The following is a 13,763-nucleotide window of genomic DNA, read 5'->3' as shown; positions in this document are numbered from 1 at the left end:
TGCTCTTTTTATTTACCCCTGACTAATGCACCTACCCTGAATGCTATGGGCAATTTAGCATTACCAGTTCACCTATCCTGCATATCTTTGGATTGTGGGAGGAAACCGGAGCACTGGGAGAATGTGCAAACTCCACACAGACAGTCGCCCGAGGCTGGAATTGAACCCGGGTCCCTGGTGTTGTGAGGCAGCAGTGCTAACTGCTGAGCTAATGCATATCCCCTTTGTTCAAGTCATTAATGTGGATCGTAAATAGCTGAGACCCCAATGATCCTTGTGACACCCCAGCAGTCACAGACTGATAAGTTGAAAATGTTCATCCCACTGTCTGCTTCCAAGCCATTAACAAATCTTCTATCCATGCCAATATATTCTTCCTAACTTAGTGACTGCTGTATTGAGTATTGATCATTTTCGTGACACGTTATCAAATGACTTTTGGAGATCCGAGCATATGCATCTCCAGGTTCGATCAGATAAATCCATTTAAAAAAAGCAAACAAGTTTCTATTTCCAACACCATTCCATCCATAAAACTATGTTGGCTCTGACTGTCCTATTAAGAGGCATCCTGACACATCCATGTAAGGCAGGGAATAGCGACAAAAGGTTTCTAAGTTTAGAAAGGCATTGTGTGTTGGTTCAGGCTTGGTGAGTCAAAGAGCCTGCTGCTGTGCTGTATTGTTCTTCTTGATTTTTTTCAAAAACTGTTCATTTAGTTAGTGAAACTCATTGTTCAGTACATTATTTTGGTTCTAGGAGTTACCTTGTCTACTTTGTAGATTTAATAAATTAGTAATAAGTTGCCAATTGTTAGAGTTGCGATTAATACGCCTCTGGTTAAAGAGCTGAAAAGGTTTGCAATACTCATCAACCAAACAGCTTTTGTTTCAAAATTGTCCGCTCCTGATTCATTCCAAGCTGTTCTGTAGACCTCCTCCTCCCACTCTGTTACCATACTTACTGTAATGTTCCCACTGAAATGGAAATATTGCAATTGTCCTGAAATGTTTAAAGAATTTGAAATTTCTTTGGTTGGTCATCTCAAGCTGAAATGTTAATTTTTGTTATCTTGGCAGATAACGACTGACCTGATGATTTCCAATTTTTTTTTGTTTCAGATTTCTAGCATCTGCAGCACTTTTTGCATTTGAGTTGATTTGTTTTTCATTCTTTTAAATATTATGTTAAGACATTGTTTGAGCTTTTGTCAGTACAAGAGAATAAGAACTGCATTTGTCAGCATTTGTTTACATTGATCTGATCAAGGGCTTTGAATCAGGAGTTCTGCAAATGGTTTCCATAGAATAAGCCTAAAAGAGAATGCAGCGAAATTTCAATTATCTGCTGTAGCAGAGGGCACCCCTACCCCAGCAGATAATTGAAAATATCCCACATTGATGCTGTATTTTTAGCTTTCCATTGATTTTGATTTTGCCAAGTTACTGGTATGTTCTGCTTTTCTTGAAGAAAAATGTTCAATGTGTGATTTCTGCTAAATAAATTCTCCTGAACCTAGAGCCTTTACTCATAATCGTGATAAAAATTGGAATAGGATAGGACATATGAAGCTGTTCAGATTGTAAACTGAAGCTGGCTTTTTTGCGAATATAGCAAACTCTTGGATCAATGAGCAATCTTTCAATTAAAAGCGCCTGATTTGCATTTCAGCTAATTTATATAAAGCTTGTTTAGAAAAAAACTGCAATTAATGGGAATGAGCGAAATTCTGTCATACAATTCAGAAAATTACATCCTTTATAAATTGAGGCGTATCTATTTTGTCTTGCACCATGATTTATTGCACTCCTCAATCGTCTGCACATTTTTCTGGAAGTCAGTAATTCATGCTGGCATATACTTCTATGAGGGCACATTGTTCACATATGAAGATAAGATAGCAAGTGTAGCAACATTACTCAACTGTGGAAGGATAAAGTTACTGTTTGGTGAAAAGAAATACGAACAATAGTATTATTCATTTCCCATATTTCTGGATGTATACTGCAGTTGAAAATGTGTTGCTGGAAAAGCGCAGCAGGTCAGGCAGCATCCAAGGAACAGGAGATTCGAAGTTTCGGGCATAAGCCCTTCTTCAGGATGTATACTGCAACCAATTGCAATATGTCCAATTAAAATTCATCCATTCCTAGTATGAAGTGAATGTGGAGCCCTTCATTATAAGATTGTATTCATTTTGATGAATGGATAATAAGCCTAACTGTGTAAGGGTCATCCAACTTTGAAGCCCAGACTGTACCATAATTTTCTGAAGTAAATTCCTGTGTAATTTTTCTTTTAATTAAAACAAAAGGTGAATGGCTGCATACTAATTGATTGAAAACATATAGTGAAAAGGTAAATCTGGGTCTAATAATCCATTATTGGCAAGTTTGGGGTTTTAAAGGATGTAGTAGATTATAGGAGGAGAATAAGAAAGCTAGGGTTACAGCTCCGATCCAAGGTATTGATCTATTAAAAGTGCATAAAGTTTTGATTTAGGAAGATTGCAGATATAATTTAAAAAGTATGTAGGGTCATCTGTGTAGCATTCAAACTACCGAGAAGAGGAGCAAAAACATTGCTGATGGAACTCAGTAGGTCTGGCAACATCCGTGGGAAGTAAGTTAACATTTCAAGTTTGGAGACTCTTCATCAGAGCTGACAAGACAAACAAAGCTGATATTTATGCTGAAAATGAGATTGGAGATGGGGGTATGGGTGGAAGAGGTGAGCAGATAGGTGGAAATAGCTCAGGGGTTAGCACTGCTGCCTCACAGCATCAGGGACCCAGGTTCGATTCCTGGCTTCTGCGACTGTCTGCGTGGAGTTTGAACATTCTCCCTGTTTCTGTGCGAGTTTTTCCTCCTGCAGTCCAAAGATGTGCAAGTTAGGTAAATTGCCCATAGTGTTGAGACATATATAGGTTAGGTGCATTAGTCAGGGGTAAATGTATTAGAGTAATGGGGTTGGCTGGGTTACTCTCCAGAGGATTGGTATGGACTTGTTGGGTCAAGTGGCATGTTTCACACTGTAGGGATTCTATGATTTTGTGGAGTCTGCCAGAGAGAGAGTGAGAGAAATGTGAAAGAGGTGGGTTAATGAAGGAATTATGAATGGCAGGCCAGAACAGAAGAGAAGCTGAATAAATGATAATGAGAACTGAGAGTCACGGAGAATATGTAGTCTGTGCTAAAAGCAAGCTATATAATATGATTGTGGGCTTGAGAGTAGGTGAGAATGGGTTGTTTGTGCCAGAAAACACCTATGTTGTAATATGACAGGGTATGTGAGTGGATAAAATTCGTAAAAGAATGGAATCAGACTTTAAAGTTATTGAATTCAATGTTGAGCCTCTGAGGCTGCAGAGTCCCCAAGTGGAAGATGAGATGCTGTTCTTCAAGCGTATGCTGAGCCTCATTGGAACAGTATTGCAAGCGTGAGACAAATGTTGACATGGGCTAGTGATGGTTCACTGAAGCGGCAGGTGTCTGGAAACTCTGGGCTGCTTTTCTTTTACAGACCCAACTGAGGTGTTCTGCAAAGCAGTTACCCAGTTTACACATTGTTTCCCCAATGTGGAGGAGGCCATGCTGTGAAGTCAAATACAGTAGACTAGATTGACTGAAATACATGTAAATGAACTTCTCGTCGCTCGCCACTTCAGCAAAAATGACCTAGAGCTTCCAGTCACCTGCCACTTCAATACACCATCATAGTCCCACGCCAGCATTTCTGCTGCAAACCTGCTGCAATGTTCCAGGAGCCGCAGCATAAAGTGGAAGAACAGCATCTCATTTGGTGACCCTACAGCCTCTGGGGCTCAACATTGAGTTATTAACTTTAAAGCCTGATTCCATCTTTGTTTATTAACACACCCCCAGACCCACTCTTCACCCATTCTTTGGCCTATTATCCCATGAAATGGTTTGCTTTTAGCACAGATTGCATGTTTTCTGCTACCCTGAGCTCTCGTTATAGCTTATTTTGCTTCTCTTCTGTCCTGGCCAGCACCAATCAACACATCATTTATCCATTTCTTCTCTTGCTCTGTTTCCTCTTGCTCCACTTCTCATTCTGCAGGCATGCGTGTGTGTGTGCACACAGACACATATCAGTCTGCAGCATAAGTACCACATGTTCCTGGCTGCTGTCAGTTCTAATGAAGAACTACTGGACACAAAACATTAACTTTGCTTTCTTCCCATAGATGCTTCCAGACTTGCTGAGTTTTGCCACCAATTCCTGGACTTGTTCCAGAACTCCACTATGCATAATTCTTTATTTTATTAACAAGAAGTGGTGTCAGTTTGATATGTAGTGAGATTGGAAGTCTAATATAAGAGAAGGTGAGTTTTTGTCCAATAACTTGCCAAGGAAAGAAACCATTAACAAAAATGGAAGTAATCTTGGATGTATTACAGTGCACCATGCATGTTTATGATAGCTTTTGACCACTAGGAATTGACTTTGACGTAATTGTTGTTTCCTAGATCAGCAACTGAACAGTCTCTGATTATTATTGATGAATTGGGAAGAGGCACCTCTACATATGATGGCTTTGGACTGGCCTGGGCTATATCAGAATACATTGCCACCAAGATTTGTGCATTTTGTATGTTTGCCACTCATTTCCATGAGTTGACTGCCCTCGCTGACCAAGTACCAACAGTCAGCAACTTGCACGTGACGGCGCTCACCACAGATGAAACACTAACTATGCTGTACCGTGTAAAGAAAGGTAAAGCACAAACAAACAGCTGGACCAAGTCAATCTGAAATGTTGTCTACTCTTAAAAACTGAATGCTATTATGTAGAACAAATTAAATGGTACTAACTTATTCCAGAGTTTCCAATTAGTCTGTTGGAGTGCAGCAGATTGCTCATTACTTTGGTATAATTGTATAACATAAACAGTTTTCTTCTTTGAATGGATCATTTTTGTATATATTTTTCTGTTAACTATAATATTTGAACCAATAGTCAGGATTCTGTACATCGATGACTAAGATATCCTTAGTGGAGGATCTTTGCCTTCTAAACACAATCACGATCATCTGGAATTCAATGTCTTCACATATTCTTTGTTTCCTGCCTCAGAATTATGTTTGAGTTTAACTAGTGTTATCATCTTTCGGAAGAGTGGAAATATTGATGGGAACATTATGTCATCTAAACAGCATGGGGAGGGAGCCGTGCAAATGAATCAGTATAATCGTTATATTTTGATTAATTTGTTATTTGTTACAAAAAAAATTATACGAGCAAACTGCTTTCCGATTGGAATTCTGTTTAGCAGCTTTATAGTTCTGATAGTCCTAAGTGGTTTGGCAAAGCAATTAAGTGCAGCATTGCAATGAGTGAGTGAGGATTTCTGGTGATATTGATTCAGCTACTTCTCACAGTTGGGTTCAGGATGCAGTTCAAACCACTACCTCAGAAGAAATTGACTGATTGAAAATGATGTTTAAAAATGAGCAGAGATAGATCAAAAGTTATTCTCCATTTATTTTTTAGAAGTGGCACTAATGGGGCTGTGTTTTATAAATGGATGTGAAATAAGGCAATTACTGTTGACTAATAAAAGCATAATGATTACTACACAGCTAGTGTAGGATGTTTGGAGACCTGGGGTTCAGCTCATTTTGAGCGTTTGTAAGAGTGTCACCATTTCAGGAAAGCAGTTGGTGTTGGATGATTTGAAGCCCAGCAAGTCTGTGCAGCCCCTTCATTTCAAAGCTTATAATTAACGTGGGAAGGAAGCAATTGCAACTGCAACTGCAAACAACATGTTGAATTTAGTGTCTTGAAAGTTATATGTGTTGCATACAGCCCAAATTCATCGTGTACTTTTGAACACATTTAACCTTTACTCATCTTCCTCTTCCCTTGCCCTCTAAATTTGCTTCAGCTTCAAATTGCTTTCTGTCCCTCCATCCCTCCTTTTCCCTGTACTTTCAGAAGAGAGTCGGAGGTAGATTTGATTATGGTGACCATTACCAAGGAGAAGGTGCTAGAAAAACTAGAAGGTCTGAAGGTGGATAAACCATCTGGATCAGATGGACTACACTGCAGAGTTCTGAAGGACATAACTGAAGAGACAGTGGAGTTAGTGGAGTTCAGGAATCACTGGAGTAGAGGAGGGTCCCAGAGGACTGGAAAATTTCCAATGTAACCTCCCCATTTCAGAAAGGAGTGAGGCAAAAGAAGGAAAATTACAGGCGAATTAGCCTGACCTCGGTTGTTCATAACATTTTGAAGTCCGTTGTAAAGGATGAGTTTTCTGAATACTTGGAAGTGCATGGTAAAATAGTGCACAGTCAGCATGGTTTCATCAAGGTGAGGTCATGTCTGACAAATCTCAAAATCCTTAGATGGTAACAAGCAGGTTAGGCAAAAGGGAGGCTGTTGTTTACTTGAACTTCCAGAAGGGTTTTGACAAGGTGCTGCACAGGAGGCTGCTGAGTAACATAATGACCTATGGTTTTAGAGGCAAGGCACTAGCATGGATAAAAAAAATTGACTATCTGGCAGAAAGCAGAGAGTGGGGATAAAAGGGTCATAGAGTCATAGAGATGTGCAGCACGGAAACAGACCCTTAGGTCCAACTCCTCCATGCCAACCAGATATCACAACCTAATCTAGTTTCATTTGCCAGCACTTGGCCTGTATCCCTCTAAACAGTTCCTATTCATATACTCATCCAGATGCCTTTTAAATGTTGATATTGTACCAGCCTCCACCACTTCCTCTGGCAGTTCATTCCATACACTCACCACCAACTGCGTGAAAAGGTTGCTCGTTAGGTCCCTTTATATCTTTCCCCTCTCACCCTAAATCTATGCCCTCTAGTTCTGGACTCCCCCACCCCAGGGAAAAGACCTTGTCTGTTTATCCTATCCATGCCCTTCATGATTTTATAAAACCCCTCAGCCTTCGAAGCTCCAGGGTAAATAGCCCCAGCCTATTCAGCCTCTATCTATAGCTCAAACCCTGGCAAAATCCTTAAATCTTTTCTGAACCTTTTCAAGTTTCAAAACATCCTTCCGTTAGGAAGGTGACTAGAATTGTATGCAATATTCCAAAAGTGGCCTAACCAATATCCTGTACAGCTGCAAGATTACCTCCCAATTCCTATATTCAATCCTCTGACCAATAAAGGAAAACATACCAAATGCCTTCACTATCCTATCTACCTGGGTCATTCTCAGGATGACAGCTGGTGGCTAGTGGAGTTGGCAAGAGTCAGTGATGGATCACAACTTTTTCATTTTATATATTAATGATCTAGATGAAAGAACTGAGGACATTCTGGCTAAGGTAGTAGACAATACAAAGATAGGTGAAGGGACAGTAGTCTTCAGGAGGCAGGTAGGCTGCAGAAGGATTCAGAAGGAGAGTGGGCAAAGAAGTGGCAGATAGAATACAATGTGGGGGAAGTATGAGGTCATATGTTTTGGCAGGAAGAATAGAGGTATAGACTATTTGCTAAATGGGGAGAAAATTCAGAAGTCTGATTCCAAAGGGACTTGGGAGTCCTAGTGCAGGTGTCGCTTCAGGTTAACTTGCAGGTCGAATCAGTAGTTAGGCAAATGCAATGTTGGCATTTATTTTGAGAGAACTAGAATATAAAAGCAGGGATGTAATTCTGAGGCTTTATAACGCTCTGGTCAGACCACATTTGGAGTATGTGAGGAATTTTGGGCCCCATACCTCAGGAAGGATGTACTGGCTCTGGAGCAGGTCCAGTGGGAGGTTCAGGAGAATGATTCCAGGAATGAAAGGCTTTGCATATGAGAAGCTTTTGAGGACTCTGGGTCTAAACTTCGATACAGATGTACAGCACGGAAATGGTCCAACCTGTTCATGCCGACCAGATATTCTACATATTTCTAGTCCCATTTGGCAGTACTTGGCCCATATCCCTCTAAACCATTCCTATTCATGTAACCATTTGGATGCCTTTTAAATGCTGTAATTGTACCAGCCTCCACCACCTCCTCTGGCAGCTCATTCCATACACATACCACCATCTGCGTGAAAAAGGTGTCCCTTGGGTCAGTTTTAAATCCCCCCCCTTCACCTTAAACCTATGCCCTCTATTTGTGGGCTCCCCCACTCCAGGAAAAGACAGTGTCTATTTACCCTATCCATGTCCCTCATGATTTCAAAGGGAAAACAGCCCAGCCTATTCCGCTCTCCCTATAGTTCAAACTCTGCAACCCTGGTAACATCCTTGTAAATCTTTTCTGAACCCTTTCAAGTTTCACAATATCCTTCCTGTAGGAGAGAGACCAGAATTGCGCATACTATCGCAAAAGTGGCATAACCAATGTCCTGTACAGCCGCAACATGACCTCTCAACTCCTATACTCAGTGCTCTGACCAATAAAAGAAAGTGCACCAAATGCAGCCTTCACTATCCTATCTACCTGCGATTCTACTTTCCAGGAACTATGAACCAGCAGTCCAAGGTCTCTTTGTTCAGCAGCTCTCTCCCCAGTGCCTTAACATTGTGTGTATATGTCCTGATGAAGGGCTTATGCCCGAAACGTCGAATTTCCTGTTCTTTGGATGCTGCCTGACCTGCTGCGCTTTTCCAGCAACACATTTTCAGCTGTGTATATGTCCTGCCCTGATTTGCCTTACCAAAATGTAGCACCTCACATTTATCGAAATTAAACTCCATCTGCCACTCCTCAGCCCATTGGCCCGTTTGATCAAGGTCTCGTTGTACTCTTAGGTAACCACCTTCACTGTCCACTACACCTCCAATTTTGGTCTCCTCTGTAAACTTACTAACTCTACCTCCTGTGATCACAATTAAGTCATTTATATAAATAACGAAAAGCAGTTGATCCTTATGGCATCCAATTTTGGTCTCCTCTGTAAACTTACTAACTCTACCTCCTGTGATCACAATTAAGTCATTTATATAAATAACGAAAAGCAGTTGATCCTTATGGCATACCAGTGATCACAGGAGGTAGAGTTAGTAAGTTTACAGAGGAGACCAAAATTGGAGGTGTAGTGGACAGTGAAGGTGGTTACATAAGAGTACAACGAGACCTTGATCAGACGGGCCAATGGGCTGAGGAGTGGCAGATGGAGTTTAATTTCGATAAATGTGAGGTGCTACATTTTGGTAAGGCAAATCAGGGCAGGACATATACACAGCTGAAAATGTGTTGCTGGAAAAGCCATTTATATAAATTAAGTCATTTATATAAATAACGAAAAGCAGTTGATCCTTATGGCATACCAGTGATTACAGGCCTCCAGTCTGAAAAGCAACCATCCCCCACCACCCTCAGTCTTCTACCTTCAAGCCAGTTCTGTAACCAAATGGCTAACTCTCTTGGTATTCCATATAGATCTAACCTTGCTAACCAATTTATCATGTGCAACTTTGTTGAACGCCTGACTGAAGTCCATATAGATCGTGTTTGCCGCTCTGTCCTCATCAATTCTCTTCATTACTTCTTCAGAAAACTCAATCCAGTTAGTGAGATATGATTTCTCTTGCACAAAGCCAGGTTGACTATCCCTAATTAGTTTTTGCCTTCCCAAATACATGTAAATCTTGTTCCTCAGTTGGTGAGATTCTACTGATGACCACTGTGCTCGAAGGAGAATGTGTAGTAGAGGTCAAGTTCATGAAATTTTACTTGCCAGGCAAACTGATTAGAGGTAGAAACAATGGGTGTGATCTCAAACTTGCCCATACAAGTTTGGATCTTTTTTGTTATGAAATGATTTGACCAGTTCTAAGGTGATACCCCCAAAGAGTTGGTGGAGGATGGGAAGACTGGCTCAAGTAATAGAATCCTGTGCAGGTACAGAGATTGAAGAAGATTCCAAAATCCCACAGGCAGCAATAGAGCCTGAACGAATTGGAGAGGCTGAAGAAAAGCCAGCCAAATTATAAGGGTCAGAATAGAGTCTGCAGTGTTCTTAGGAAACTGGTCATGTGATCAGTCATCATGTGTGAAAACTATAGATGACAATATTCTCTTCCCTGTTCCTGGCCACTACAGCCAACGCTCCCCCAGCTTTATTCCACTGTGTGGATCTTTGATGTCCATATGCAGCAGTGATTCCATGTGGAAGTCTAGGCATCATCATGCCAAATTGTGTGTGCAAGCCCTCCAAGTGGCTGCATGGCTGTAAAGTTTAGAGGAAATGTTGATCATAACCTCTAACTGCTTCATGCATATCATGAATTTTGCCTCCAGTACTTGAGTCATCCAGTCTCTGGAAGGAAGTACTTAATATTCAACATTTTGAAGTTTGTATCAAGTTCCCTTATCCTGTGTTAATTTGCACTTGTTATCAAATTATACAGAATGTTAATTGTGATTTTTATTTTCCATTTATGTGTTGTCTTATTTACTTTCCTTCAAATTTCTCTAGTTTTCTATTCTTCTCACAACTCAATCCACTTATACAGTAGTAAGAAGCAACCGTATTGTTTTTGTTTGTTATTTCCAAGTCTTGAAGCTTAACCTTGTGCATTAGTGACTTACTGAATGCAAATTTCCAGATTTATTCTAAGAAGAATGTTAAAATCTCAACGTTTATAGTCAGCTCATTTCACAATGTAGTTTGGTGTTTCCATTGTTGCACATTGACTGGAATTTTAAGTACTGATCTTTCTGCTTTGTATGACTGGGCAGGAAGCATATGCGAGAGGTTTTACTCAAATCACTAAATGTATTATTTTGTGATTGGCAGGTTCTGTAAATTTAAGCAAATATGGAATGTTATTTAGAAGTGAAAAATTCAATCTCTTGCCATAGTTTTTAACCCAGAATTGGTGTTCAATTTTCAAGTTTTATTGTGATCAGAGTGAAAATGGACCTTATTGTAATCGTACTTCACTTCATCTGGCTTTCAGCTCCTGAAATTCATTAACAGCACTGTCCTGAAAACACTATAATTCTTGTTCAGCTTTGCCTATGTCAACATTTTATGATCTGAATTCCAACTTATTGTAACTTGTGTACTTCAAATGTAACTCTCAACACTGATAGCTTAAAAAGTTTTTTTTTAAATTTAATTTTAGGTGTTTGTGACCAGAGTTTTGGTATTCATGTAGCTGAGCTTGCTCAGTTTCCCAAACATGTTATTCAAAGTGCCAAGGACAAAGCCATGGAGCTTGAGGAATTCCAAAATATTGGGAATTCTGGGGATTCTGATGAAGGGCCTGCAGCTAAGAAATCCCGCCAAGAAAAGCAGGTTTGTGGTTAAACTAAGAGAACACAAATTTTTGGCAGCTTTAGAATTATTTTGCATTTCAAAAGTAACAATATTCCATGCTGACTATAACTCTCTTATATTAGACCTTGTCTTGACATTACGTATTCAAAGACCATCCATAGAACTACTGTCTCCATACATTAAACCTTATCCAAAAAGTACACTACTGTGAAATGATTTGGAGGAGCTGGTGTTGGACTGGGGTTTACAAAGTTAAAAACCACACAATGCCAGGTTATAGTCCAACACGTTTATTTGGAAGCACTAACTTTCAGAGCGTTGCTCCTTCACCTACCTGAGCAGTACTTCGAAAGTTAGTGCTTCCAAATAAACCTGTTGGACTATAACCTGGTGTTGTGGGGTTTTAAACTTTGTACTGCTGTGAAAGGTCTTTTAAGTCCATTTTATAGCCATCCAAGTTTAATAAAACTATTATTCAGGATTTTAATTCAATCTCCATGAAATGCATTTAAATAACAACGCAATGGGCAACAGGAAAAGGGAGGCATATATTTGTGTCTGTTGAATTTCAAGCTGCCAAATCTTTTTGTTTCATCAAAAGCTAGTAGGAGAGATGATCTTCCATTGACCCGAACCAAGAGTGCACTTTCTGTATGTGTCGCAATTTTTTAAGGATTTCCATCCAGGCAACCACTTAGTAGGCAGAATCTTGTTGAGGTTTCAGGGCTGTTACCTTAGGTCAGAGACAACAAGAGATTAGTACTGCTTTTTTGTTCAGGCATTCCTAATGATGGGCTTATGCCCACAAAGTCAGTTCTCCTGTACCTCCGATACTGCATGAGCTGCTGTGCTTTTCCAGTGCCACACTCTTTGACACTGAACCATGAGTCAATTGGGCTGTGGTGGGCCTTCCCCTGGATCAAGACCCTGAAAGCAGAAGTCTTACTTACTTACAGCTGCCAGCAAGTCTTAGGCTCAGTAGTGTTGGATAGTGAGCACATTCTGTGGATTTACAGTATTATGAGGCTGTCATCATTTTAATTTGTTCAGTGGGTGTTGCTGCCTCAGCCACTATTTACAGCTCATCCTAATTGCCCAGAACAGGGCCATGGTGAGCCTCTTTCTGGAACAATTGGTCCTTGAGATGTAGGAGCTGGTTTAATGCAACATTGGACATCACTTGGAAAATAATTTGCATAGAGTTCTCTGTCTGAGCTCCTAGTGAAGGCACAAAATGTTACATAAAGCATTTTAGCAAACAGTGCATACTGTAAATTATGAATGTTTTCTTTCATTTTCTAGGATGGTGAAAGGATCATTGCAGAATTTTTGTCAAATATCAAAGCTTTACCGATTACTAAAATGTCTGAAGAAGACGTTAAGCAAGAACTGATGAAGCTGAAGTCTGAAGTGCTGGCACAGAATAACAGTTTTATCAATGGAATTATTTCAAGATCTACAATCTCCCTATAAACTCACAGATTTAAGTTAACTTCATAAAATATTCAGGTATACAGTTTTAAATGTAGTGAGAAGGAAGTTTTGCGATTGGGCTGGGAGGACGGTCGATAGATCAAAAGGATTGAAATTGAATCCCACCCATATTATGTGGCGAGTCATGGAAAAAGAGGTTTTAAAAAAATGCAGAACATTCCCTCTATGAACACTGTTACTGCATCTCTATGTAAGCCTGACTTAATACATTGTAATAAAGTGTTTTAGATTCTGAGCAAGGAAAGCATGGTTTTTGGCAGTGGCAAACCCCTCATTTTTCAAGATTGTGTTCTTGTAAATGTCAGCAATTCCCAGATAGAATACAGGTGTACAATGGAGCACCATTTGAAGGAGTGTTGTTCTGTTAAATTCTGCTTTATGCCATTTATGCTGCATACTGTAGCTGCAATGCAAGTTCACATTGCACTTAATTTTGATATGACTAATTTCATTTCTGAATGATGACGTTTTCAATAAAATAAATAAAATATCCGCTTGTTTGTTTTTTTTGTGCCTTAGAACAAATTTGATCGCTGGGTAATGAAAGAATCTGTGATTCTCAGTGAAATAAAAGGAAGGACTGCAAATCCACTCATTACACTTTCAGCATTGAGAAACCTACTTCAAGAAAATATGATCAGAGGAAATGAGCTGAAGGAGGAATGTGGCAATGTCTCAGCCACACAGTAGGAGAGCAAGGAGAATGGAAGGGCAATTTTGGGTATTTCATAATGAAGTGATAAAACAAATGTTCCATGGTGTTAAAAAATTAATCCAGGGTGTAATGTATCCTTTCTAATGCCAGGATCAAGAATATTGCAGAGTTATACAGCATAGAACCAGACCCTTCAGTCAAATTCGTCTGTGCTGACCAAATATCATGAACTGAATTAGTCCCATTTGCCAACATTTGACCCATATCCCTCTAAACATTTCTTATTCATGTATCCATCCAGATGTCTTTTAAATGTAATTGTACCTGCTTCTGCCACTTCCTCTGGCAGCTCATTCCATACATACACCACCTTCTGTATGAAAGAGTTGGTCC

At 39.8% G+C, this 13,763-nt stretch overlaps 1 protein-coding gene across 1 annotated transcript in view; it reads left to right on the top strand.

Annotated features, from left to right (window-relative positions):
• msh2 (mutS homolog 2 (E. coli)) overlaps nt 1–13,187 on the top strand; it is an 89,592-nt gene extending 76,405 nt beyond the window's left edge. The window contains exons 14-16 of the mRNA XM_060831369.1: nt 4,494–4,741; nt 11,067–11,239; nt 12,524–13,187. Coding sequence (XP_060687352.1) covers nt 4,494–4,741; nt 11,067–11,239; nt 12,524–12,694 — 592 coding nt within the window. The 3' untranslated portion in view covers nt 12,695–13,187. The remainder of the gene's footprint in view (nt 1–4,493; nt 4,742–11,066; nt 11,240–12,523) is intronic.
• Nucleotides 13,188–13,763: the final 576 nt, after the last annotated feature.

Source organism: Hemiscyllium ocellatum, chromosome 10 (assembly GCF_020745735.1).
Source record: "Hemiscyllium ocellatum isolate sHemOce1 chromosome 10, sHemOce1.pat.X.cur, whole genome shotgun sequence".
Taxonomy (NCBI): Eukaryota; Metazoa; Chordata; class Chondrichthyes; order Orectolobiformes; family Hemiscylliidae; genus Hemiscyllium; species Hemiscyllium ocellatum.
This window is presented reverse-complemented; position numbering and strand designations above follow the sequence as displayed.